We start from the raw sequence: 25,724 nt of genomic DNA, 5'->3' as shown, positions 1-25,724 counted from the left end.
ATTTTGAGGAGGAGGCTGTAGGCTCCACCAAACCGCTGAGGGGTCATAGTGCATGGAAAGGGTTGGGAACACACGCTCCCCGCCAGCAGGCCTCATAGTGAGATTTCTCTGCCTCTAGCAACGAGGTCAGATATGTGCAGTGTTCTGTATTGATTCCATTGGGTTTTCTCATAGATAATTGGTATCAGAAGTTGTTTTACTTTTTACTGTGTGTTGTCTTCCTCTACCGAAGTGTGAGAGCCCTGAGAACAGGCCCCTGTTAGGAGGGTCAGACATGCGATCAGGAACATCCAGAGCAGCGTCCACACTTAGAAGGGGCTTGAGTTCGTCACACGTGAATCACTTGCATGTCCCATGGCTGGAGGACTTGTAGGACGCACACGGGTTGTGCTCCTGGACTAGCTTTACTCACGGCTGGACACACTCAACAGCAGGTAACAGTATGTCTCCCAAGGGGTCTCAGGGTGGGTTCCCCCCAGCCCGACACTGCTGGTCCCACAGCACGTGCGTCGTCCCCGGGTCTCAGATCACCAGCCGTGTGGCAGCAAGGATGTGGTATCGGGAAGCCCAGGGCTTGCGTGATCATGGTGGCCGTCCTTCGTGGGGCACTGGTCACAGAGGCATCTCCAGCTACCTGACCGGTCTGAACCCACCAGCTCCAATGAAACCAGCTGGAAACCACACACCCCATGACCGGGGCTGACAGGCTGGGACGTCCCACCCAAAACAGTCACAAACCCGCAGTGATAGGACATCATTTATCTTGAGTTAATATACTTCATAGGACTGACCGAAGGTCACGACCATGCTCAAGGTGCTCGGGGGTACACTCCAGATGAATTAGGTTCCCCGATCACCTCATCTACCCCGACCGGGTACAGGACCCCATAAATATTTGCTGGATGCATGAATAATTGACTTGAGAATCTACAGTCTATAAAATATTTAGATCCATTTACTTGAACAGTTTGCACTGACTTACATTTTAAATTCAATATTTAAACTCCCCCTGCGTTTGGCTACTATCCAGTTGGGCTTTTCTTCTTTTCAATTTGTCTCTGTGGGCAGCCCCAGGTCACGAGCACCCACTGCCTTCTTCAGACGTTCCACGGGACACCTGAGCCCACCGTCTACAACACGGACCTGCGAGACAGAATACAGTAATTTACTTTCTTAAATCAATTCCACCCCAGTTTTGAGCACCTCACCCTCCTGCCTGATACACCAGGAGTCATTTTGGGTGAGCCCAGGGCTTGGTGACACCAGCACCCCCACGGGGCAGCAAGTCCCCCGGAAACCTGGCACCAGCTGCCCAGGATCTCCACGTCCCTTCTGCAGGGCCCCCCAAGTCTCCTGGCCTTATGGGGGCCTCGCCAGGACTGCAGCTCCCAGAGGCCCACAGACCCCCGTCCTCTGCAGGCTCCGCTCTCGTCCCTCCCCACCCAGACCCCCGGGCACTCTCTCTGTCGAGTTCAGGCTGTCACAAAGGTCCAGCCAAGGTTACCCTGGAGTTGGCTTCCCCCCAACAAAACCTCCAAGAAGAGGAACCCCGGAGCCGGCTTGTGATGGGAAGGACCGCAGGAAAAAGACGTGCAAGTAATACCCCAAAGACGTACCTGCACTGTGGACCTGGTGGGGCGGTCTCCCCGGGTGCCGGCGGCCGCGCCCTGACCCGGGCCTCGGACAGCCTCTGTGCACACTTCCGAGAAGAGGCGCTCCGTGGCCCGCTGACGGCAGAATCATTGCCTGCAGCCCTTCACAGTTGAATTCTCATTCTCTACAGGTAAGGAAACTGCCTTTCTCTAAAATTCAAGACGGCCAAAGTGGAACACACATATCTCAAAAATGTTTCTGTAAGTGAAGAAAAAATTCCACCACTACCTTCCTTCTGCCTTCACGAAGACACCAGAGCTACTCGAAACTCAGACTTTCAGTGAGTGCCAGCTATTTATTATATATCTTCAGGAGCAGGATTCGGCTACACGGAGTGAGTTTGGCTGTTCATGGTCCTGAATTTGGAGGAAAGGGTTGAACGAGGTTGATGGCTCAGAGCTTAATCTTTCAACTACTGTTCAGACACCAAAAATGCTACACACACCCACACACACTCAATCACAGTGAGCTGGTTTGGGGTTTAGGGACGTGGACTGTGGGATTCGTATCTCTGCTGACACTTCCACGTGACAGACAAGTGGCAGTAACACGTGGTAAGGAAAACCTCATGCAGGATGTAGGAAACATCTATTATTCATAGGTGTAAAGCATTCCTCTTTAAAATATGTCATTGGACGGGCTTTATTTCACCCTAACGTAGCCATGAAGATGCTGTACTTTCTAAACATGAGAAATGAATGGAAGGGCTGGAAAATCCCAGTGGATTGATCACGGGTCCTATTTATCCCTCCGTTGATCTATGTGTTATTTTTCGGATGCCAAGGAGGAAAGAGATAACGAAGAGTGAAACGGCAGATCGTATTGATGTTATCGTGAGTATGAGCAGGATACATAAGAAGGAAGAGATTCATTAGCTGAAGCAACAGAAAGCTCACCCCTGGTGGAGGAACTGCGGGTGCGCTGGGCTCCCGAGAGGCAGCCCCGCAGGTGCAATGGGGGAAGCTTCATTTCTGGTTCTTTAAACTGTCTCCTTCTGCAACAGAAGCTTGGCGTTCTCTAGATCCGTGTACTGGTTTATGGTCGGTCATTCATTTGCTTCCATTTTGATCAATCACACACCATCAGCCGAATCCAATCCACAAATACCTCTATCGTGCTTAACACCTGTAAAATACCAGAGAGGTGCTTCGTACAATGAGAGGGAACAGAACGTGAAACAGATTTAGGGGCTGCAGATCAATAAATAATAACCATGTTCAAAACTTCTCTACCGAGACTTGCTAGTTAACATTTAATCTCTTCTCGAATAATGTTAAGTTCTTACAAAATGTTCTATGATTCGTAAAATAGCCAACGTTCTTTTCTGAATATTTGCAGCATGAGCTTAGATCTTAGATCTTAACTGTGAAGGTGCAGGAGCCTCTCCCACGTGTGCCTTCTTGCAGATCGGGATTTAATTGTCTCTGTGAGAGGGGTTCTGAAAGATGTAACTTCTGGCAAATGGTACTAAAAAAGATGAATATCTTTGGCATGTGGGGCCACTCAAGGAGCAGGTACTGTGTGCTTTTCAAGAGATACTCAGAGGGTCTACAGCTGCATTTCTTGGCTTTGGAGGACAGAGCATGGAGCCAAGTCCCTGAGTCAGAAATGCTGGGGCAAGTGCAGGTGTTGGAACTCACCCAGGTGCTTCAAATGCACGTCTCCAGCATCCAGAACAAGAGAGTATGCACTCAGCATAATTTTGGGATCACATGGCGAGTACTTTGGGGACCAGTGCCAACAAAGAAAGGCATTCAGTTTCTCAAGCATTCAGCCCGAGGTCCACGTTCTGTGATAGGACGGTCGGCAGACCTTGCAAACACTCCAATCTCATCTTTTTCCGATCCCATCAGAGGGGCCCAGGACATGAGCATGCGACTGAGACTCTTGGGGCCCATTACACTCCCGTGACATGTCCCTCAGGCCAAACCAAATGAGTGCGGCCATGTCACTGGTCCCAGAAAAGGCACGAGGGGTCAGAAGCCTCGGTGCCGTGAGAACGGCAGCTCCCAGCCCGGCTCAAGCTCTGGATCGGGGCACCCAGCTCTCCGGCCACGGCCACCGCTCCGGCCTCCCATGCCTCCGCAGAGGGGTGGAGCCCCGGGTGCAGACTTGGAGGCCCCAGCTGGGACGCTTCCCCAGCAGGTGGTGGCAGAAGGAGCCCCCACGCGTGGCGGGCAGGACACCGTTCCTCCTGAAAACGGTCTGCCAAGGCGTCGCTCTGCAGGTGGGGTCCTGGCCTCCCGCGGCTCCAGCAGGGAGCTCTGTTGTCCCTATTGGCTGCGAACCTGGGCACAGCCCCCGGCGGGATTGTGGCCTTCCCTGCGAGGTGCGCAACATGGGGAGATACCTGACTGGATGCAGGAGAGCTTGTTTCGTGCGTGGTTAGCTTCTGAGCTAGTTTGGCGCCGCGTTTCGGGGCCGATGTGGAGCCTGGGGCCTCTCCAAAGAGGCCGCCATACAGGACCAGAGCGCCAGTGGGGCTCATTTCGTCCAGCCCCAAATGCCTACTAATGCTCCCCCTCTTCCGTTGAGAACCAAATTGGTCTTGTTTCTAGCCTTACATTCATTAGCAGGCAGGTGTGGCATTTAGAGATGCTGGTGCTTCTGTTCTGTTTTTTTAATAATAGCACTCACCTGGTGCTAATGGAATATTAAACCACAGGCTACGTTTAGGCAGAAACGTGGGCTGGGTTTTATCCGCATGGTGGTGTTTTTCAGACACTTTAATGAAGCTGTGCTTGGAGTCTGTCTTCAGTCCATCACGTCTGTCCCCTTAGAACATAATGTCTATTTTAATTTTTTTAAGATTTTATTTATTTGAGCGCGAGAGCACAAGCCGGGGGAGCTGGGGAGGTAGAGGGAGAAGCAGGCTTCCCGCTGAGCAGGGAGCCCGATGCGGGGCTCAATCCCAGGACTCTGGGATCATGACCTGGGCCGAAGGCAGACGCTGCCTCACTGACTGAGCCACCCAGGCGCCCCCACAATAATAATATTATTTTAATAATTGACTAGGTTTGGTGTGCCGCCCGTACCCTGGGTAAGGCACAAGACTGGGGGGGCGGGGACAGGAGAACAGGTTTTTCTGTAATGTTCAGGATACCTAGCATGGCACAAGGGATGGGCACATGTCAGGGACGCACCTGTCACTGCACCGACCCTGCCTGGGGTCCCCGGCAGAACGTCTCTGGGTTCACCCCGGACCTGACATCACTGCTTCTCTGGGGCCAGGACTCGGGGTCAGAGCATCTTCTTTAATGAAGGGTAACGTCGGAAGACAGCAATGGGAGCTGGCCGGCAAGCCAGAGTGCTGGGAGCAGCTTCCGAAGAGCGCGGTAACCTCCCGCTTTGGCCCGTGTGCATCCTCCCTGCGTGTTCTTCTCTCCAGGCCGTGCTCCCTGATGACTCAGCAGGCAGTTTTCCTCCACGTGCCCTTCGCCCGGGGCCCGTGAAGGACGCGCTGCCCTGCACCGGACGGAGGGCTGCACCGATACCGGAACCGGCGCGGCAGGGGATTTAGAGCAGACGCGTCATTGACTAGGACAGAGCAGGAGCTCACAGACAGCCTCACGTTGCCACTGTCCGTGTTCCTTGTCTGTGAGTTTGTCAGGAGCAGGGATCCTTCTGCAGAGGCCCCCCCGCTCCTGATGGTGCTGCCGGCCCGGCCCACCACCACCGTCGCTCTCAGCTCCCGGAGCGCACCCCGCTTTCTGGCCGCACGCTTCGCTCCTGCTCGGCTAGCGACACGGGGGCTGCAGAGAAGCCTTGGCCGGGGGGCTCCGACCTCTGAGCACAACCGCCATCAGCCATCCGACCGGCCACTGTCAGCGGGGCGCACAGCAGGCTCGTGTCGACGCTTGGCTCCTGCTTCAGGATCGGTGGCCACATTTCCCGGCACAGTCACCTTGAGGTCATGGCAATGTCATCCCTACCACGGGGGTGGGGGCCTTGCAACTTCCTTACCGAACTGTGCGGAGAGGTAGGCCCTGTCTGGGATGCGATCGTTGGACTCTGAGCATCAGGAAGGGGAAGTAGGTCAGGAGTGAGGTACTGTTTTTACCCTTGCAAGTAGCACTTGCCTTACTGACTTACTAACTTTTTCATGGAAGATCATTTTCTTTTCCATGAACAAAAAGACAGTCACGACTCCGGATACGTTAACTTACACAGATCACCGGCCGCGCATTCCCTGTTTGCCATGTGTGAAAACTCATGTGAAAATCCATGATTTCACCGTCAAACAAAACAAAGTCTGAGAATTCGCCCCCTCCCCAAATTTTGATAGTAAAAATGTAATTCTGGTACAACTTTAATATAGATTCCCTTCACCATTAAATGCCCCAGGTCAAACCAAATACACACACGTTTTCTCTGGAAAATCCAAGTTCTTATTATGTAAAGCGAGTTTTAAATATTTAAAAGGAAAACACTAGGAAGCGTCTGGAGAAGTGAAACGCTGTCATCACTTTGTTTTACCGTCTACAAGATGCTAAATGCTGGTTGGACTATAATTTCTGGCTAATTAACACATTTGAAGTAGAGTCGTCGCTGCCAGCCATCCTCGCTGCCCCAGAACTTAGATGGCCCACCTCGTTTTCTGTAACTTCAGGGAAAGCGTTGTGTGCGTGGCTGTCGGATATGGTTTCTGCGTCCTCTCTGATTTACACTTATGTTTTAAGACTAACATTAATTAAAGTGTCAAAATGGCTTTCATCTTTTATGTTGACTCTTTCGCCTTCAAAGTTTGGTTTCTTCAACATGCAGACTCTCGTTTAGGCGTTCATGGACTTGACAGCTGTAATTCCTTTTGTGCTGTGGTCTTTGAAGCTCTAATTAACAGAGGACCGTGAGTTTAAGCGTGGCTCTTACATTCAAACAGCGGTGACGCTTGCCGTTTGAAATATGCTTCATCTTGATTACGTATTTGTGCTCTATACAATGGAATGCTAATTTTATATTTCCTTTTTGGCTGGCGAATGCCTTGCAAGGAGCGCATTCAGAAACGGGGTCCAGAACGCCAGGTGTGGATGGATCACTAGGCATGTATGTAAAGTATCCTTGTGTTCACATTTGAGATGACCACACCATGGAACGGCGTAGATTGGCCAGCACTTAGTTTCATCTCATTCAAGCTAATAGATGGCAAATCAAATGTGTTCCTCCAGATTCTCCCTCCATAGATTTCTTAACCCAACACTCTGAAGACCTAAAGGCAAGTCCTAATGACCAGCTTCGTTTGCTCTATGTCGTCTTTGGAATAGATGGGTGCAGACGTACTCAGGGGACTGTGCAGGGCGAGAATGTTCCAGCCCAGGGCCGTCCAGTGATGCAGACGCTCTGTAACCGCGCTCTCCGCGCAGGGACCAGTAGCCGTGCGGGACCGTCGGGCACTGGAAGCTCAGCTGGTGTTACGCAGGGGCTGATTGTCAATTGATGTTTAGATACTGAGGTATTTCAGAAGATGTGGCTGGTGGCTGTGCAGCTGGCCATGGCAGCCTTTCTCGTGCAGTATTGGGAGGCCAGGATGTGCCTGGCTGACAGCCCTTTAGACCCAGGACTCTGGGAAGTTCCTTCTGAAGGTTTCCCAACCCCACATATATCTGGGAAGTACTGTTTTTGCACACCTCTTCCCAGCCCCGTTTATTCACCTCTAGGCAGGAAGAACTAATCCACCTGAGACAATTTCCTTTGGGCCTCACTACTTTTATTTAATGCAATTTTTACAGAAATCTTCCAAAACTGGATTCTATGCATGGCTTCTTCCATCTTAAATCGTGTAATTAACCTTTTCTTGATGGCACAAAGGCGTATGTTGGCACCAAATACACTCAAGAAGGAAGGCACTTTGCTGAGCTGCCTCCTTCCCTGGACCCCAGGTTTTTGAGGTGACTCTCCCCAACTGCTCTGATCTCCGGGACACAAGCAAAACCCAAACTAACTTGGTAATTGGATTAGAAGACACAGGTATGTGTTAATCTAGGAAGCCACTCGAACAGCCACCAAGGATTTCCATCGTGGTTTACACACGGTAAAAGAAATCCATGGCAGGCTTCTAAAACCAAAAGGATGTTCATGCCTGAACTCAGTTTAAAAAAAAAAAAATAGGTCTTCAGACACCTTAAGATACTAAGTTAAATATTCATTTCATTTTTATTTCAAAATTCTTATTTGATACTTACATTTAAATAAATTTTATGTGATTGTTTAGAAACCTTTCTCTGTTGGCAGAGAATTCAGTAGCATTCTCTTGTTAAATTAAATTTTCAATTTTCAGTTGTATTTAAGGTTTGCCTGATATGCATATAGAAAATGATAGATAACAATGCCTGTAATTAGTAAGTATTAGCTCTGGTGAGTATATTCTAATTGTGTATTCATATACACAGAATTAAGACAATTACTATCCCCAAACTATCCAGCTGAATAATTGAATGGTTTTCTTGAATATGTATAATGATTTCTTTAATTGTTTATTTTAATTCCTGACAGCAAATTAACATGATCAAATGATCACTTTAAATTCTTTCTTTACTATAGTTCCAAGCTTCTAATTCTAACTATAATGAGCCATTTAGGAATACCCACAATTCTATCCCACAAGATCGTAGGTACCAACAAATATTTGTCACAAGAGCAGACTGATGAATGAGTGAAAACACTGATTTACATCAGTTTTTCAAAAATTCTGTCTCAGTATTATTTTATTTACCTAAAATAGTTTATGTACTGCAGTTTTGATTTACTGAAGGGTGACAGCTGATTCTTAATTTTTAAATTATAAAATTCAAAAGTGTTCAATTAACCGGGAATATAAATGTGATTTATTGTTCTGCTATAAATGTCCCATTCAAAATCCCATGGGGGACCATGTCATATGGACATAGGACCCCTCTAAGGGACAGTGGGTACGTTCAAGATGTATATTAAATGCCTATCTTATACCTTAAAATACAAATCCCATCTTGACTCCCATACTAACATGTGAGAATAAGTCTGGTATCAGGGTGCCTGGAAGTTTTCATGTGTATTTCTAAATCTATTTCTTTAACTTATAGAGTATTTATTATTCTCAAAACAGTAAGCATCATTTATTTCTATTAAATCCATGTGTTGGATTTATGGTGGGGCCATTGCAAGGGGAATCAATCATGTGGACAAGGGATAAGTATTTTCAGGGGATTATAAATGTGTCTGTCCCCCCTTTCCCCCCCATGCATGTATCTCCCTCCATGGAGATGTGGGTTGGTCAGATCCCAGGGGTAGGAAATCCTCAAACGTTCCACCAGAACTTGCCCTGGGCCGTTAGCTAGCCATCCCGGCTGTCTGGAGGGAACCTACTGCTCTGGACGGCAACCCCAGGTCTTCCGTGGACCGTCTCTGAGACTGAGGACACTGCCAACCTGCTTCTACGTCCTAGGATTTCCGGAAGATCAAATGCAGTGATTCATGTCCAAAATAATACAGTGTTTGGACTTAGTAAGTGCTCATCAACTAACTGTTAGCTATTTCCAAGAAAACTTTGTATAAATAGACATCTTTATCATATTCGTTCAAGGACTTTTTTCCATTGGCGTTCAAGCACGAGAGAACACTTCTGGTGGGAGCGGGCTGCGTCTGGGTCTCTCAGCCAGCAGCGGCACCTGGTGTCCCGGCCGCGTGACTGCAAATCATGTGCTAACAGAGGAGCAGCGTCCCCTCCCTCTCTCCAGATGGCTGGTCAGTGCTGAGAAGGGCTTCGAACATCACTGTTACTCAGCTGAAACAGAGAAGAAAAATTTCCCATGCAAAGTTTTATTATTTAGGATGCAAAACTTGGGTGCTCTGCCAGAGGGCTGATCCGCCGGAGGGAAGGCTTCATTTCCTGTCACTCAGCTTCCTCAGTTCTGTAAGGCAGAAACGTGGGGGCTCTGCAATGCTCCGGTCCCTTCTGAACTTCCTGTGAACCGAGGAAATGTCTCATTAGATGAGTAAGCAAATATCAGGCCTCTTTTCCAAAAATGGCTTCACTGTTTTCCATCCTGAAAGGAATTGAGAGATAATTGCAATTAATTTCCTCTTACTCGGTCTCAACCCCATCGGCTAACAGCCCTTCAAACAATTCGCGCCATGGAGTGGGAGTACAGTCTAAAATTTCTCCTGCTGCCAGATGTATTTCATTTATTTTTATTTTTTTAGAAAACTTGGAACTGATCCTATTAAGAGGAAATTCTTGCTGAAACGATAAATGGTTCTCTCACTTACATTTGCAACGGGCAAGGAGGAATAAAATCAGATCCAGCCATGAGAAATCAGACTGAGCTCAGTACAGGGTCAGGGAAAGAGGGAAAGAATCATTACAACCAACAACTGGCGAGGACCGATGTCCCAGTTCTGCCACCTCGTCCTGGCTGACCTTAGGAAGATGTTTAAACCCAGGTGAACATGTTTTCTCATCTGGGAAATGGAAATCCAAATGCCATGTAGCCGGCAAGGTTGTCTGCAGCTTAGGTAAGGAATAAAGTATAAAGTGCAGACCCCATGCCGCCCAGTCGTGGCTGTGTGCGCACGCACTCCCGGAAGAACCGTAGACAGAGAGACCTCCTAAACATACATGTGGTGACTGGGTCCCGATGAGGGGCTCCGCCCAGTCCACGGTTTCTGTGAGCTTGTATTACTTCTACTCACTGACGGCGGACGCAGGGGTGGTTCTACATGGCCAACACCATAGTAGCTGCCCTTGCTGAGCACTTGCCTCTGTCCTTCCCTTTCTGGGCTTTATCTCCCATCCCCATGACAACAGATCCCGAATATGTAACCTTTACAGATGAGCAGACTGAGGCTGAGAGAATTTAATTTGTCCAAGATCCCTGTTACCTCATTTTATGTCAGAAGCACGGAAGAGTCAGTTCAGCTCTACTAGAACCAGAACGGAAATACAGAGAATTTCCCTTTTCTAGAAATTTTCACCCACTGTGGTTTTAGGATATTCAACCAGGAGCATCAGTGTTCTGGAAGGTGCACTGTCATAATACGTCAAGGTATTAAACCACTAAAATGTATCAGAGCAAGTGTATGAACATTAAAGCACATTTTTTTTTCCATCTGGGGGAAGAAAGAGCAGTAGAACATCCATTTGATATTTTCCCCAGAAAGTAAATAATTTGAAGAGAACTCTATGACACTTAAAAAGAAACGAGATGGTATCCCTAGAAAACTATTATAATCAGTCAGTTTATCCCCTGAACAAGAGCCTCCAGACCACTAGGGGAGAATCAGTCAAACTTAGAGTATCGTTTAAAGGAGCCAAGTTTTCTCAGTAATTCCGGACCCACTGATTCCGAACCCCCATTCCACTGGGCGCTGCGTCCCGTATCAAGCACGATGAGTCCACGCAGAGTAACCCGCACGCTCGGCACGGACCGGCTGCGTCCTCCCCGACATCGCCCGCTCTGTCCAGCCTCCAAGACTCAGCCTGAGCCCGTCTCCTCCAGAAAGTCTCCCTTTCAGCCCTGGGTCATTCTCCTCCTGGGCTTTCGTGAGGCTCTGATGTGGACTTTAGTCCTTCTGCCCTTCTCTTCAATTTGATTATGAGCAACTGGATGGAGCCAGTGTCTTAGGCTCAAGACAAATGTTTACTGGAACCAGAGAATCTTACAGTATGATGGCAACCAAGGATGGGGAGGCAGGTGACCTTGGTACCACGCGGAGGAAATGCAAGGTCTCTGCAGTCCCTTCGGCGGCAGCTTTTGGGGTGTCCCTAGTCACGGCATTCCTAGCAACGCCTCCAGTTGACTCTGTATTGTTATAAAATTTCCTCCGTGGTTTGGCAGTGAAAATTAATGATTACGTTGCAGGCAGTTGAATTCTTTAAGCAAAGGAAAATCATCTATTTGGACATACTTCCTACAATGTTTAGTAGGAGACCAGAGCTGCCCGAATAAACACTTCGGTATCCGGGCTTTGCTGACATGCAGAAGAACATCACTCTTCCAGACAAGAGTATCTTTTACCGAAGCTGATCAGTAGCTTCTCTGGGCGCCCAGAAACTGGCCCCACCATTTGCTGGTCTGGACAAACCACACTGATGGCAAACCACACTCCCACTTGAATGGTTATTAAACCGTCTGCTTGGCGCACGGACACAGCGTGAAGACAGCACCAACTCTCTCTCGCCTCCCTGGAAAAAGTCACTCCGCCACACCCTCCCCGGCTTGAGTGATGTCCATTGTCCTTGATGTATGCTGAGCATTGCCCAGTTTTAATCAATTTCTCAAGAAAGTATGTTGTTCTGCTGCATTTTTACAACGAAGCCAATTTAAGAATTCGTATTATCACCTTGTAGCAAATGCACTGTAAGGCAAGAAGACGTGATGCTGGATTTTCCTGTGACCACGGAGATAAATTGTAACACTCTGTAATTTTGTTTGTATGTACAAGATATCCGTTCAGGAAGTTTCTTTGTACTAAATACATTTGGGAGATTTACCTCTGTGCACGGGGGTGAGAGGGGCAATGTTTGCGGACGGCTGTGAAGGGGTGGCCCAGCTGGAACTGGAGTCCGGGAGGATCGGTCTGCTCTGCCCGCCCTCCAGGTGTCCCAGTCCTTGCGACGCACACGCCGTCCTTCACTGCTCAGCGGCCACAGCGGAGGGCGCGGCCAGTTTGGTATTTTCCTGAGCACCTTTGCACTCATCTCCACAGGGCGAAGAGCAGTATAAGGGTCTTAAGGCAGAAGTAACTTCTTAATTTTTTTTTTTTTTAAGATTTTGTTTATGTATTTGACAGAGAGAGACACAGCGAGAGAGGGAACACAAGCAGGGGGAGTGGGAGAGAGAGAGAAGCAGGCTTCCCGCGGAGCAGGGAGCCCGATGTGGGGCTCTATCCCAGGACCCTGGGATCATGACCCGAGCCGAAGGCAGACGCTTAACGACTGAGCCACCCAGGCGGCTCAACAGAAGTAACTTCTTAATCTCTGTTCCCGTGTTTCTCGGCTGCCCTTCATTGTCACCCAGCCCCTGCCGAGACCTGACGTCTCTGCAGAAGCAGTATTTCCTCCGGGGAGCTGCTGGTGCTGCGTGCGTGCCACGCGGAGCCTGCCGGGCGGCCGTGCTTACCTGCTGGTGGCTCTGAAGATGGCGTCAGGGATCGAGACTCTCCTTGCAGGAAAGGGACGGTGCCGAACGGGTTAGCATCGAAACAACCACCTAGCTTCTGTGTGGCCGTATGAAGTCCTCCCTCAGCGAGCTCTCGTCACACCTTTCCCCAGCCGTCCCCTTACTCGTGTGTATATGTCACACTTCGTACCCTGATACGTTAACACTGTGAAGTAGAATTAAGAAAAGCTGAGTAAGGGGCGCCTGGGTGGCTCAGTTGTTAAGCGTCTGCCTTCGGCTCAGGTCATGACCCCAGGGTCCTGGGATCGAGCCCCGCATCGGGCTCCCTGCTCAGCGGGAAGCCTGCTTCTCCCTCTCCCACTCCCCCTGCTTGTGTTCCCTCTCTCGCTGTGTCTCTCTCTGTCAAAGAAATAAATAAAATCTTTAAAAAAAAAAAAAAGAAAAGAAAAGCTGCGTAAGAAACAAGGTTTCCAGTGGGCCACCACTGTCAGGGAGAGAAATACACTCGGCGCGGTGATCGCCATCCAGACTGGGAAGGAGAGGGAATCGCCAAAGCTGGTAACCAAACAGAGGACATGACAAGTTGTAAGAGGACAGTCTCCTCATCTGGTCAGGCTCCAGCTCCCAGGAAGCAGTGCGGGGAGCTGAGGGCTTTAGGCCAGCGTGCGAGTGGAGCTTCCTCTGACGTTAGCCTGAGGGGCGGAGAATGAAAGTCACCAAAAGCCCCAGGCCCTACACAGGGGTCAGCAGGAGGCCTCACCTGTGAACTGCTAGACAGGCATGTTTTCTGAGCTTTTAGGAGCGTATTGTTCCCCCAGCAAGGACGGTGAATGCCGTGGGATGTGGCGTGTCCCTTCGTGTCACAGAGGAGCCGAGGAGTCCCACCCAGAAGGATGAAACGATTCGCCTGACCTGTTTCCAGCCTCAGCACTATGACGTTCCGAGCTGGGTAGCCCTTCGTGTCGGGGGCGGGGCTGCGCCCTGGACGGGGTTCGGCGGCCCCTCTGGCCTCTTCCTTCTAGAAACCAGCGGCACCCTGCCCCCTCCGGTTGTGACAGCACCGAGGACGTCCTCCAGCCCCTGCCAGGGCCCCCGGGAGAGAGAGGAGGTGCGACCGCCCCAGCCGAGCACCCCTGGTAACCCACGGACGTACCTAATGTGAGGGTCTGAGAGTCCCCGGGGCAGAATCCCCAGGGCGGGGCTCCTTGCTCACCGCGCAGCTGGGGTCCATGCAGAGCCCTGCCCACCGGCTGTCGCCGAACACACCAATGATGGACGGGACTGGGAACGGCGCTAGACCCCCGCCTCCTGCATATTTCTGCTGCACCTCAGTTCCACTCAGACCGACAGATGAGCACAGCTGGGCAGCCAGGCCCCTCCGCAGCCCTGCCTGGATCCACTAATGCCCCGGGTCTGGGTCCAGGTCCGGCTGGGTGTCGGGCTGGAGTGCTCTCGCCAACGCAGGACGGCATGCTTCCTCGAGAAGAGTGGGTCCCCCTGGCCTCCATAGCGAGCTGTGAGGTGCCCGGGCGCAGAGCAAGCATCAGCTGCTCAGACCTCAGGCCTCGTGGCTGGGCTCCCCCACGGGCTTCCTCCAGGAGCCTCGGCTTTCAGCAGCTCTGGCGGAGTCCGATCTGAGCCGCGGGTCTGCCTGCGGCATCAGTTAGAAAAGGACCGAGCCCCGTGGAGGCAGCTGATGAAACGGCTGGCCTAGCTGCTCCTGACTCCATTTCCTCTGGGCACAGGGTCCTGCCCTGAAGGCCGGTGTATCGACTTGTGTTTCGTTGTGCTGCCCGCTCAGACCTCTGCCCCTCTCCACTTGCACTGAAAACCTGGCCCGGGGCCACTTTCTGGAGCCCTTCTCCCAAATGCTGCCCACCGACTGACCTGTGAGTACAGACAGTCCTCAGACTCCATGCTCCTCGGGCAGGAGGAGTCCTGCTTGCTCTCCTACTCCCTCTCGTCTGCCAGTGGTGGCTGGACGTCCGCCTGTCCCTCTGGTCTCTGCAGTCCGTGTGATGCACCCGGTCCCCGACGCACCCGGTCCCAGGCTGGGCTTCTCTCCAGAAGCTCCTGACATTCAGGCACCCCACTCTTTCCCCCGAGTCAGCAGAGAGTCCGTGTCGACTCTGGGTCAGCAGGATATTTCCAACCCCTTTTCCAACCCCTGAAAAAGTTCTAGAGATTCTGCCTCTCACAGCTTCACTCTTTCCAGATGTTCAAAATGATTTCCAACCAAATCCTGCTGTGCCCTGGAGTCTTATTCATATCAGAGCCCGGGAATAGTTCCCCTTCGTGCACCTGTACAGTACATTTAAATTAAGCTTACAGATGGCATACATAAGTTATTTTACTTTATGTTATTATTTGAGAAGCACAAACATATTTGTAGATTTTTTTCTATGGCCAAAAATAAGCTTCCTGAGGAATGTGGGTTTTCTGTGGTTTGCATTTTACTTCTGTTACAGCACTTCCCCTATTCTGAAATTGCATGGCCCCTGGTGATTGGGGTGGAGTCCCCATGGAGCCTTGGCCGTGTCGTAAAGCTACAGGATTTTTCCATAAGCTCATCCAGCCCTAGACATGTGCGAAGCACTATGCTGGGCATCGAGGGAACACATATCTCCCCAGCATGAAAGAGGTCAGAGTCTGGTGAATACCCCTCCCCGCAAACAGAGGCTGCCATGGATGTAGGCACAGGGCCGGGAGGGCGGAGGGGGACATTTCCTGGGCCTGAGAGTCAGGGGATACATAAGACCTCTCGTATCAGACACTTGTGGAAATAACAGGAAGGAGGCAAGGGCCTGCGGGGCACGACGTGGGGGGCCCACAGGGATGTCTGTGGGAGCGTCCGTGTGGCTGCGGGTGTGGGTGGTCCAGCGGAGTGACAGGCTAGAGAGGATGGTGCCGAATGAGGCCGGCAACAGCCAAGAAGAGGCACGACGAGGCACTCGGGACTTGGCCCTGCAGGAGCTGAGCCGGTTCATAGATGCCATCGACTGAGCTCGGACTGGACTGACTTGGGGCCCGGGAGGATCATTGTCCTGTCTGGAAGACGAGCCCAAGGGGCGCCCTTGCACAAGACGGGCCACAGAGGGGGCCGAGCGTGGAGCGGGAGACCGGGCTGCAGAGGAGAAGCGATGCCCCACATCCAGGAGAGTGGGCGGTCAGTACGAGCGCGGAGTCATTCCCTGACAGCTCTGGAGCCTTAGGAAGGGGGCCCGTCACCGAAGGTGGAGAGACAGAATGAACTCACCCAACAGTAAAGGTAGGAGGAGCAACCATTTTCAAGAAAGAAATGGGCTCAACACAGTCACAAGCTTGGGGAGTTGAAAATGGGCCTTTGGATTCAGTGCTTGGAGACCCTTAGAGCAGTGAGGGAGAGCAGGAGAAGTGTGCAGAGGGGAGGGGTGGGATGGTACAGGTGAGGGAGGGGAAGGTACAGGTGAGGGAGGGGATGGTACAGGTGAGGGAGGGGAAGGTACAGGTGAGGGAGGGGAAGGTACAGGTGAGGGAGGGGATGGTACAGGTGAGGGGGGCTGGGATGGTACAGGTGAGGGAGGGGATGGTACAGGTGAGGGAGGGGAAGGTACAGGTGAGGGAGGGGATGGTACAGGTGAGGGAGGGGATGGTACAGGTGAGGGAGGGGAAGGTACAGGTGAGGGGGGCTGGGATGGTACAGGTGAGGGAGGGGATGGTACAGGTGAGGGAGGGGAAGGTACAGGTGAGGGAGGGGATGGTACAGGTGAGGGAGGGGAAGGTACAGGTGAGGGAGGGGAAGGTACAGGTGAGGGAGGGGATGGTACAGGTGAGGGAGGGGATGGTACAGGTGAGGGAGGGGAAGGTACAGGTGAGGGAGGGGATGGTACAGGTGAGGGAGGGGAAGGTACAGGTGAGCGTGGGGGCGGGGAAGGTACAGGTGAGGGAGGGGAAGGTACAGGTGAGGGAGGGGAAGGTACAGGTGAGGGAGGGGATGGTACAGGTGAGGGAGGGGAAGGTACAGGTGAGGGAGGGGAAGGTACAGGTGAGGGAGGGGATGGTACAGGTGAGGGAGGGGATGGTACAGGTGAGGGAGGGGAAGGTACAGGTGAGGGAGGGGATGGTACAGGTGAGGGAGGGGAAGGTACAGGTGAGCGTGGGGGCGGGGAAGGTACAGGTGAGGGAGTGGAGATGGTACAGGTGAGGGAGGGGATGGTACAGGTGAGGGAGGGGAAGGTACAGGTGAGGGAGGGGAAGGTACAGGTGAGGGAGGGGATGGTACAGGTGAGGGAGGGGAAGGTACAGGTGAGGGGGGCGGGGAAGGTACAGGTGAGGGAGGGGAAGGTACAGGTGAGGGAGGGGAAGGTACAGGTGAGGGAGGGGATGGTACAGGTGAGGGGGGGGAAGGTACAGGTGAGGGGGGGAAGGTACAGGTGAGGGAGGGGATGGTACAGGTAAGGGGGGGGAAGGTACAGGTGAGGGGGGGGAAGGTACAGGTGAGGGAGGGGAAGGTACAGGTGAGGGAGGGGATGGTACAGGTGAGGGGGGGAAGGTACAGGTGAGGGAGGGGAAGGTACAGGTGAGGGAGGGGATGGTACAGGTGAGGGAGGGGATGGTACAGGTGAGGGGGGGGAAGGTACAGGTGAGGGGGGGAAGGTACAGGTGAGGGAGGGGAAGGTACAGGTGAGGGAGGGGATGGTACAGGTGAGGGAGGGGAAGGTACAGGTGAGGGAGGGGATGGTACAGGTGGGGGGGGAAGGTACAGGTGAGGGGGGGAAGGTACAGGTGAGGGAGGGGATGGTACAGGTGAGGGAGTGGAGATGGTACAGGTGAGGGAGGGGATGGTACAGGTGAGGGAGGGGAAGGTACAGGTGAGGGAGGGGATGGTACAGGTGACAGGGGAGGGGATGGTACAGGTGAGGGAGGGGAAGGTACAGGTGAGGGAGGGGAAGGTACAGGTGAGGGAGGGGATGGTACAGGTGAGGGAGGGGAAGGTACAGGTGAGGGAGGGGATGGTACAGGTGAGGGAGGGGAAGGTACAGGTGAGGGAGGGGATGGTACAGGTGAGGGAGGGGAAGGTACAGGTGAGGGAGGGGATGGTACAGGTGAGGGAGGGGAAGGTACAGGTGAGGGAGGGGATGGTACAGGTGAGCTTGGGGGCGGGGAAGGTACAGGTGAGGGAGTGGAGATGGTACAGGTGAGGGAGGGGATGGTACAGGTGAGGGAGGGGAAGGTACAGGTGAGGGAGTGGAGATGGTACAGGTGAGGGAGGGGCTGGTACAGGTGAGGGAGGGGAAGGTACAGGTGAGGGGGGCGGGGAAGGTACAGGTGAGGGAGGGGAAGGTACAGGTGAGGGAGGGGATGGTACAGGTGAGGCAGGGGAAGGTACAGGTGAGGGAGGGGATGGTACAGGTGAGGGAGGGGAAGGTACAGGTGAGCGTGGGGGCGGGGAAGGTACAGGTGAGGGAGTGGAGATGGTACAGGTGAGTGAGGGGATGGTACAGGTGAGGGAGGGGATGGTACAGGTGAGGGGGGGGAAGGTACAGGTGAGGGGGGGGAAGGTACAGGTGAGGGAGGGGATGGTACAGGTGGGGGGGGGAAGGTACAGGTGAGGGGGGGAAGGTACAGGTGAGGGAGGGGATGGTACAGGTGAGGGAGGGGATGGTACAGGTGGGGGGGGAAGGTACAGGTGAGGGAGGGGAAGGTACAGGTGAGGGAGGGGATGGTACAGGTGAGGGGGGGAAAGGTACAGGTGAGGGGGGGAAGGTACAGGTGAGGGAGGGGAAGGTACAGGTGAGGGAGGGGATGGTACAGGTGAGGGAGGGGAAGGTACAGGTGAGGGAGGGGATGGTACAGGTGAGGGAGGGGATGGTACAGGTGAGGGGGGAGGGGATGGTACAGGTGAGGGAGGGGAAGGTACAGGTGAGGGAGGGGAAGGTACAGGTGAGGGAGGGGATGGTACAGGTGAGGGAGGGGATGGTACAGGTGAGGGAGGGGAAGGTACAGGTGAGGGAGGGGATGGTACAGGTGAGGGAGGGGAAGGTACAGGTGAGGGAGGGGATGGTACAGGTGAGGGAGGGGAAGGTACAGGTGAGGGAGGGGATGGTACAGGTGAGGGAGGGGAAGGTACAGGTGAGCATGGGGGCGGGGAAGGTACAGGTGAGGGAGTGGAGATGGTACAGGTGAGGGAGGGGATGGTACAGGTGAGGGAGGGGAAGGTACAGGTGAGGGGGGCGGGGAAGGTACAGGTGAGGGAGGGGAAGGTACAGGTGAGGGAGGGGATGGTACAGGTTAGGGAGGGGAAGGTACAGGTGAGGGAGGGGATGGTACAGGTTAGGGAGGGGAAGGTACAGGTGAGGGAGGGGATGGTACAGGTGAGGGAGGGGAAGGTACAGGTGAGGGAGGGGACGGTACAGGTGAGGGAGGGGATGGTACAGGTGGGGGGGGAAGGTACAGGTGAGGGGGGGAAGGTACAGGTGAGGGAGGGGATGGTACAGGTGAGGGGGGCGGGAAGGTACAGGTGAGGGGGGCGGGGAAGGTACAGGTGAGGGAGGGGAAGGTACAGGTGAGGGAGGGGAAGGTACAGGTGAGGGGGAGGGGATGGTACAGGTGAGGGGGGAGGGGATGGTACAGGTGAGGGGGGGATGGTACAGGTGAGGGAGGGGAAGGTACAGGTGAGGGAGGGGAAGGTGCAGGTGAGGGGGAGGGGCTGGTACAGGTGAGGGCGGGGAAGGTACAGGTGAGGTAGGGGAAGGTACAGGTGAGGGAGGGGAAGGTACAGGTGAGGGGGAGGGGATGGTACAGGTGAGGGGGGAGGGGATGGTACAGGTGAGGGAGGGGAAGGTACAGGTGAGGGAGGGGATGGTACAGGTGAGGGGGGAGGGGATGGTACAGGTGAGGGGGGAGGGGATGGTACAGGTGAGGGAGGGGAAGGTACAGGTGAGGGAGGGGATGGTACAGGTGAGGGAGGGGAAGGTACAGGTGAGGGAGGGGAAGGTACAGGTGAGGGGGGAGGGGATGGTACAGGTGAGGGAGGGGAAGGTACAGGTGAGGGAGGGGATGGTACAGGTGAGGGAGGGGAAGGTACAGGTGAGGGAGGGGAAGGTACAGGTGAGGGAGGGTAAGGTACAGGTGAGGGCGGGGATGGTACAGGTGAGGGAGGGGAAGGTACAGGTGAGGGAGGGGATGGCACAGGTGAGCGTGGGGGCGGGGGAAGGAGCCTGCACCCAGGGATCTGCCCTGAGCCCCTGTTGCAGAAGCCTCCAAGGAGAGGACTAGATAGCGGGGGGATGAGCAGCCAAGGTGGGAAGCACATGCACACAGAGGCCGCTGAGGCCGCTGTCCCTCGCTGAACACAGAGCCGTTAGTTCTATGTCCGTTATAAGGGACGATGCCTGTGGGGTGGCAGGGCTCTGAACACCAAGGCAAATGGGAGCCCTGTTATGGCGCCAGTCAGAGCCGGGGGGTAGGGGGGCTTCCTGGCAGCTCTGAGGTTGGGCAGAGCCGACTGTGGGCCGGGGGCACACCTCTGCGGATTCCTCCGGTGGCGGCCCCACAGCGGCCCATTCTGCGCTCAGCAGACTCCCGTCTGATGTGCAGTGAGTCCCAAACAGACTCCTGTGGATCCCTACGGATCTAGGACCGAGTTCGGCAGGGTCCATGAGGGTGGGCTTAAGAGGCGGGTGGTGAGTAGGGAAGGAGGGAGAGTCCAGCAGAGCAAGGGGTCTGGTGACTTCGGAGGTTTAATGCAAGGGAAGGTGTGGGAGCCAGAGAGGAGGAGAAGGACAGGTGAGTGCAGGAGAGAGCGGGTGGCTGGAGGGAGTGTCTCAGAGGCAAAGAGATCCAAGCACAGCAAGGTGCCCAGGTGAGCACATTTGTGATTCTCTGAAATCAGATGGACACAAAGGCCTTCTTACACCAACCTAACTACTTCAGCCGCTTTGACAGCAAGGGCAGGACAGCTCAGGGATGAGGATGTCCAGCCACCCTGGCAAACGCAGGGATTCAGGCAGAGGCGACGTGGGGTTGGAGGATGGTGCCCGGGACGCAAGATGAGGGGGAGATCCTGGGAGGGCGGAACGCTGTCCCCCAGCGGGGAGAAGGCCAGCGAGCGGCATGGCTGTGGGCGCCCAGCAGCCGCTGCCCAGGAGGCCTGCACACGTATCCTTAAATCAGTGGTAAGGGTCTGAGCTTGGGAAACTGCTGTGCACATCGCTGAGTCTCTGACTCTCCTAGAATAATGCCTTGAACATGGTCCGTGTTCAGTCATTTTCCTTTAGAGGTCAATCAACATTGGGGGGAAAAAATCTTCCTCTCGTGCAGACAGAGTTCAAAGCCTGCGCTTCCAGTAACTGCCCTCCTCCGTCTGTTTCCACCTGCCCGAGGCTCTTCCGATGCATTCTTTTAAAAACGTGTCCACGGCGTAAATCTTCATGTGCAGTTTTTATGCCTTCGAACCCAGATCATCCTGACACGACAAACTCATTTTGTTCTGTCACTTGCCGATTTTTATTTGGAATGACATTTGAGGTTTTATTTATTAGGAGAACAAATTGACCCAGGTCACACCGTCACTGGGGGAGATCGCGGGAACAGGCGAGCGCGTTGAAATCCCCAGGAACAGAAGAGCGGAAACGACGTGCTCCCACGGGCCACCGCAGGACGCCGACTCTGGGCAGCTTCTGAAATTCGTAGGGGAAACCCGCTCAGTCTGTCCTCCCAGACCAGGCCGGGCCCTCCCCATGTGGTGGGACACACAGCAACCCGCGCACCTGCGCACCGTGTGGGTCCCTTTGCGCTGGGTCGCGCTGATGGTCGTGCTGATGGCGTCCGTTCGGAAGCCCTTGGGTGAGCACTTCCGTTCCAGATAAAGAAAAATCATTAACTGTAACGGAGAACATTCCTGTCGAAACGGCGTCGTTCACCTCACTGGAAAAATAAGTAACACCCCGAGCCCGGCAAATATGTCTAGTGAATTTGGGGTGGCCTTTAAAGAGACATTTAATAGGACCTCACGTCCAAAGGCATTTCTTGTCCCTCGGTGGGTTGGCGGCGGCCGGGGAGTGAGTGCAGGGCAGGAGGCGGCGGGGCGCTGGCTACGGGCAGGCGGGAGGTGCGGGAGGGCCGTGCGGTGTGCGTTTGGAGACCCGCGGTCCCTTCTCAACCGCCGTCTACACTTTACACCCAGTAAGCATGTCCTTACAGGGAGCAAACAGTCTTCTCACGTTCTATGCTTTTCCATTAGAAAAACAATACCTACTCATCATAAGCATTTTTGGAACATGCAGAGAAGCAGAGGAGAGAAGAGTCACCCTGCTGTCCCTCGATGATGAGCTGATGGACAGCTTCCTGTGCGTCTAACCTTTTTTCATACACAGGTTCTCCTTATAAATATATTCCACCTTCACCCAGATAGAGCTGAGTAGGTCCTGCTTTACCGCGGTGTGACGAAGTGAGCATCGCCCGTGACCCTGCCCTGCGTGAAAATGGGGCTGTGCCTGCTATCTGTCCTGCTGAGTCCGAAGCTACTCAGTGTGGTCGCTGGCGCGGCATTTGGGGGGCTTTCTAATTCCCCACTGTTGTGAGTATATCCGCGTGGACCGTCTCTGAGCGCAGGGGTGCCCCGGAGTTTGCTGAGTTATCTTCTCAAGCCCCACGTTCTGCAAAGGCTCGTGGGTCGTGGGCAGTGAAGGGTGGACCAGGTTTCCAGGGAGGGGAGGATGCTTCCGCTGACGGCACGTTGACTTTCCTTACAGCTGTCTCCTATGTGAATTACAAGAAAACGCCGCCGCCCGTCCCCCCACGCACCACCTCCAAGCCTCTGATCTCAGTGACCGCACAGAGCAGCACCGAATCCACGCAGGATGCCTACCAGGACGGCCGCGCGCAGCGGGCGTCCCCGTGGCCCCAGGACAGCCGCGGCCTCTACAACTCCACGGACAGCCTGGACAGCAACAAGGCCATGAGCCTTGCCCTGGAGACGGCCGCGGCCCAGCGCCTGGCCTCCGACGGCCAGAGCAGCTCCACACGGACCAGCGACAAGGCCGTCCTGGTGTCCAAGGCCGAGGACTTCCTCAAGAGCCGGCGCTCCTCCATCGGGATCCAGGTAGCCTCCCTGTGCCCCGCGGCCGTCTCCGGGCTCCGCAGATAGCGTAGACTGAGACGCAGCGACCCCGGGCCCGGGGGGCTTAGCAGGGAGACGCGAGAGTGAGGTCTTGGCTGCAGGGCCAGCCGGCAAGTCAACAGCCGGGGGACCACCCCAGGGCATCTCGGGTCCCCGTCTCACGCCTGCCCCTGCCACCCAGACACCCCCACCCCAGGGCACTTTCTAGGGGCCACCTGCTGCTTACCGAGTGTGGAGACAGCTTGTTTTGATACTTCGGAAGGATGGTTTCTTGGTTGAAACCCAGGTTTTCGAAAGCCTTTCAGCCTTGTGCCCCAGCAGCGGAGTGGGGGGAGGGCATTGGGAATACAGCGGTGGAAGTTGGAAAGGCCTCTTTGGTGGAAAGCTGAGGCGTGCTCACAGCTACCCAGGCCAGGGCTGCAGGAAGGCGCTTCCCTCACCGGCCGCAGGGCACTCTGGGTGCTCAGCTGTGGCGGCAGACCCCGGGCCCGCGGTTTCAGACCGCCGAGGGCTGACCCACACCCCCTGAGGCCCCAGACTTCTCCCCGAGACACAGACCTGGTGTCTTGGGGCGGCCCCCCACTGCGTCTGGCTAGCCCACTCCCAGGGCCCGGGAGGCACTGTGCTGAGACACAGGGGCCACCTTCCAGCCCGCTCCCCAGCCCCAGGACGGCACGGGATGCGCCTCACGCTGACAACGTCTTGCCTCGGCCGCTCTCCCCCACGAGATCGTGTTGGCACAGCGAGGCAGTGTCCTTGCCGAGTCCTTGGCAAGCATGGTCCACTCTTGCTTCCTGTCACTCCTCCACTCAGCCTGTGTCCAGCCGGAAGTCCCAAAATCAGAAGGCTTCGTGGCCAGGGAGGAGGGTGAGCGGAGCTCTGCCTGAGGGCCACGCGTGCTCGGTGCTGGCGTGAGGGGGCTCGACGTCCTGGGCATCCTGGGGACACGGGAGAGCAGGCTGGGGCGACTGCCCGCTTGACTAGGCCCTCTGAACCAGGTCTCCACACTGTGGCTTCGTTGTTTTGTTTAGGATTCTGAATTCCCAGAGCATCAGCCATACCCAAGGTCAGATGTAAGTACCAAAATATACTCCAAAGCCAAGTACGCATGAATTTTTATTTTATCTCCCTTTTTTGGATTATTCATACAACTGCTCTGTCACCTCTCTCTGTCCTGATTCTATATGCCAGGCACTATGCTAGGTGCCCCCGTATCACTCGTGTCCCCCGATGATGTGTAATTAGCCCCGCTTCGATGAGGACCGAGATGGGGCTCAAATAGGGACGTAACTCGCTGCGGCCGACAGGCTGGCCGGGGCCATAGCGCTAGTGCGTGGGAGGCCGGGCTTCAGACGCCGGTCCCTCCGGCTCCATTCATGTCACCAGAGAAGACGTGCGAGGTACGCAAGTTCACGAGGCTGGCTGCACATTCCAGGTGCTCGTGCACCCTCTGCCTTCTCCCCTGCCACCTGACAGACTCCCTCCTGCTGCCCGCACCCCTGCCACCTGACAGACTCCCTCCTGCTGCCCGCACCCCTGCCACCTGACGGACTCCCTCCTGCTGCCCGCACCCCTGCCACCTGACAGACTCCCTCCTGCTGCCCGCACCCCTGCCACCTGACGGACTCCCTCCTGCTGCCCGCACCCCTGCCACCTGACGGACTCCCTCCTGCTGCCCGCACCCCTGCCACCTGACAGGGACTCCCTCCTGCTGCCCGCACCCCTGCCACCTGCCACGGACTCCCTCCTGCTGCCCGCACCCCTGCCACCTGACGGACTCCCTCCTGCTGCCCGCACCCCTGCCACCTGACGGACTCCCTCCTGCTGCCCGCACCCCTGCCACCTGACGGACTCCCTCCTGCTGCCCGCACCCCTGCCACCTGACGGACTCCCTCCTGCTGCCCGCACCCCTGCCACCTGACGGACTCCCTCCTGCTGCCCGCACCCCTGCCACCTGACGGACTCCCTCCTGCTGCCCGCACCCCTGCCACCTGACGGACTCCCTCCTGCTGCCCGCACCCCTGCCACCTGACGGACTCCCTCCTGCTGCCCGCACCCCTGCCACCTGACACAGACTCCCTCCTGCTGCCCGCACCCCTGCCACCTGACACAGACTCCCTCCTGCTGCCCGCACCCCTGCCACCTGCCACGGACTCCCTCCTGCTGCCCGCACCCCTGCCACCTGACAGACTCCCTCCTGCTGCCCGCAGCAGCCCCGGCGGGACAAGGCTGGGGGTGTCATCTTCTGGCTTTATCTGAGCAGAGCCGACCTGGGGCAGCGGGTCATCGGCTGGTCGGGGGCGCCACCCCTCCTCCCTCCGCTTCATCGCCCAGAAGCCCCGACACCTGTCCTCGCCCCGTGGCCCTTTCTGCTTCTAGCAACCACGCCTTTCCTCCGCGGGAATGTCCCTGCTCCCCTGCCCACCGTTCCCTGCGGCTCACGCGTTGGCCCCTCCCCGGAAGCCTGTCCGGCGCTGCCCCCGCACCGCGTGTCTGTGAAGGCCCGGCTGCCCCCGCCTCTTCACCACCCAGCGTCTAGCACGGTGCCTGGTACATAGCAAGTGCTCGGTCAGTGTCGGGTCAGTGGGCGCACGGGTGACGGCGGGTGAGTGTTCCGTGAGCACCAGTGTGAGTGCACGTGTGCAAAGGGTCCGCTGTCTTCGTGGCAGTAAGGGAATGCACAACATCACGTGAGCGTGTACCCTCGCCATTATCAGACTGACGGGGATTGAAGAGCCAGTAGGAAACACGGCCAGAGAAGCTCAGGTATTAGAATAAATACGAGTCAAAGAGGTGAAATGTAGGCCAGCGTAGGGAGCCAACTCACAGGGAAGCACGAAGAACCAGAGTGAGGGAGACCCCCGGGCACGTAGAGG

The 25,724-nt window shown here is 55.0% G+C and overlaps 1 protein-coding gene across 14 annotated transcripts in view; it reads left to right on the top strand.

Annotated features, from left to right (window-relative positions):
• Positions 1-25,724, top strand: part of DLGAP2 (DLG associated protein 2) — an 844,777-nt gene that overhangs the window by 778,965 nt on the left and 40,088 nt on the right. For all 14 annotated transcript variants that reach the window (XM_078069920.1, XM_078069913.1, XM_078069921.1 and 11 more), the window contains 2 exons: positions 22,481-22,830; positions 23,880-23,921. In XM_078069920.1, coding sequence (XP_077926046.1) covers positions 22,481-22,830; positions 23,880-23,921 — 392 coding nt within the window. The remainder of the gene's footprint in view (positions 1-22,480; positions 22,831-23,879; positions 23,922-25,724) is intronic.

The sequence above is a fragment of the Halichoerus grypus genome, chromosome 3 (assembly GCF_964656455.1).
Source record: "Halichoerus grypus chromosome 3, mHalGry1.hap1.1, whole genome shotgun sequence".
Classification (NCBI taxonomy): Eukaryota; Metazoa; Chordata; class Mammalia; order Carnivora; family Phocidae; genus Halichoerus; species Halichoerus grypus.
The sequence above is the reverse complement of the archived record's forward strand: the minus strand, read 5'-3'. Positions and strand labels throughout refer to the sequence as shown.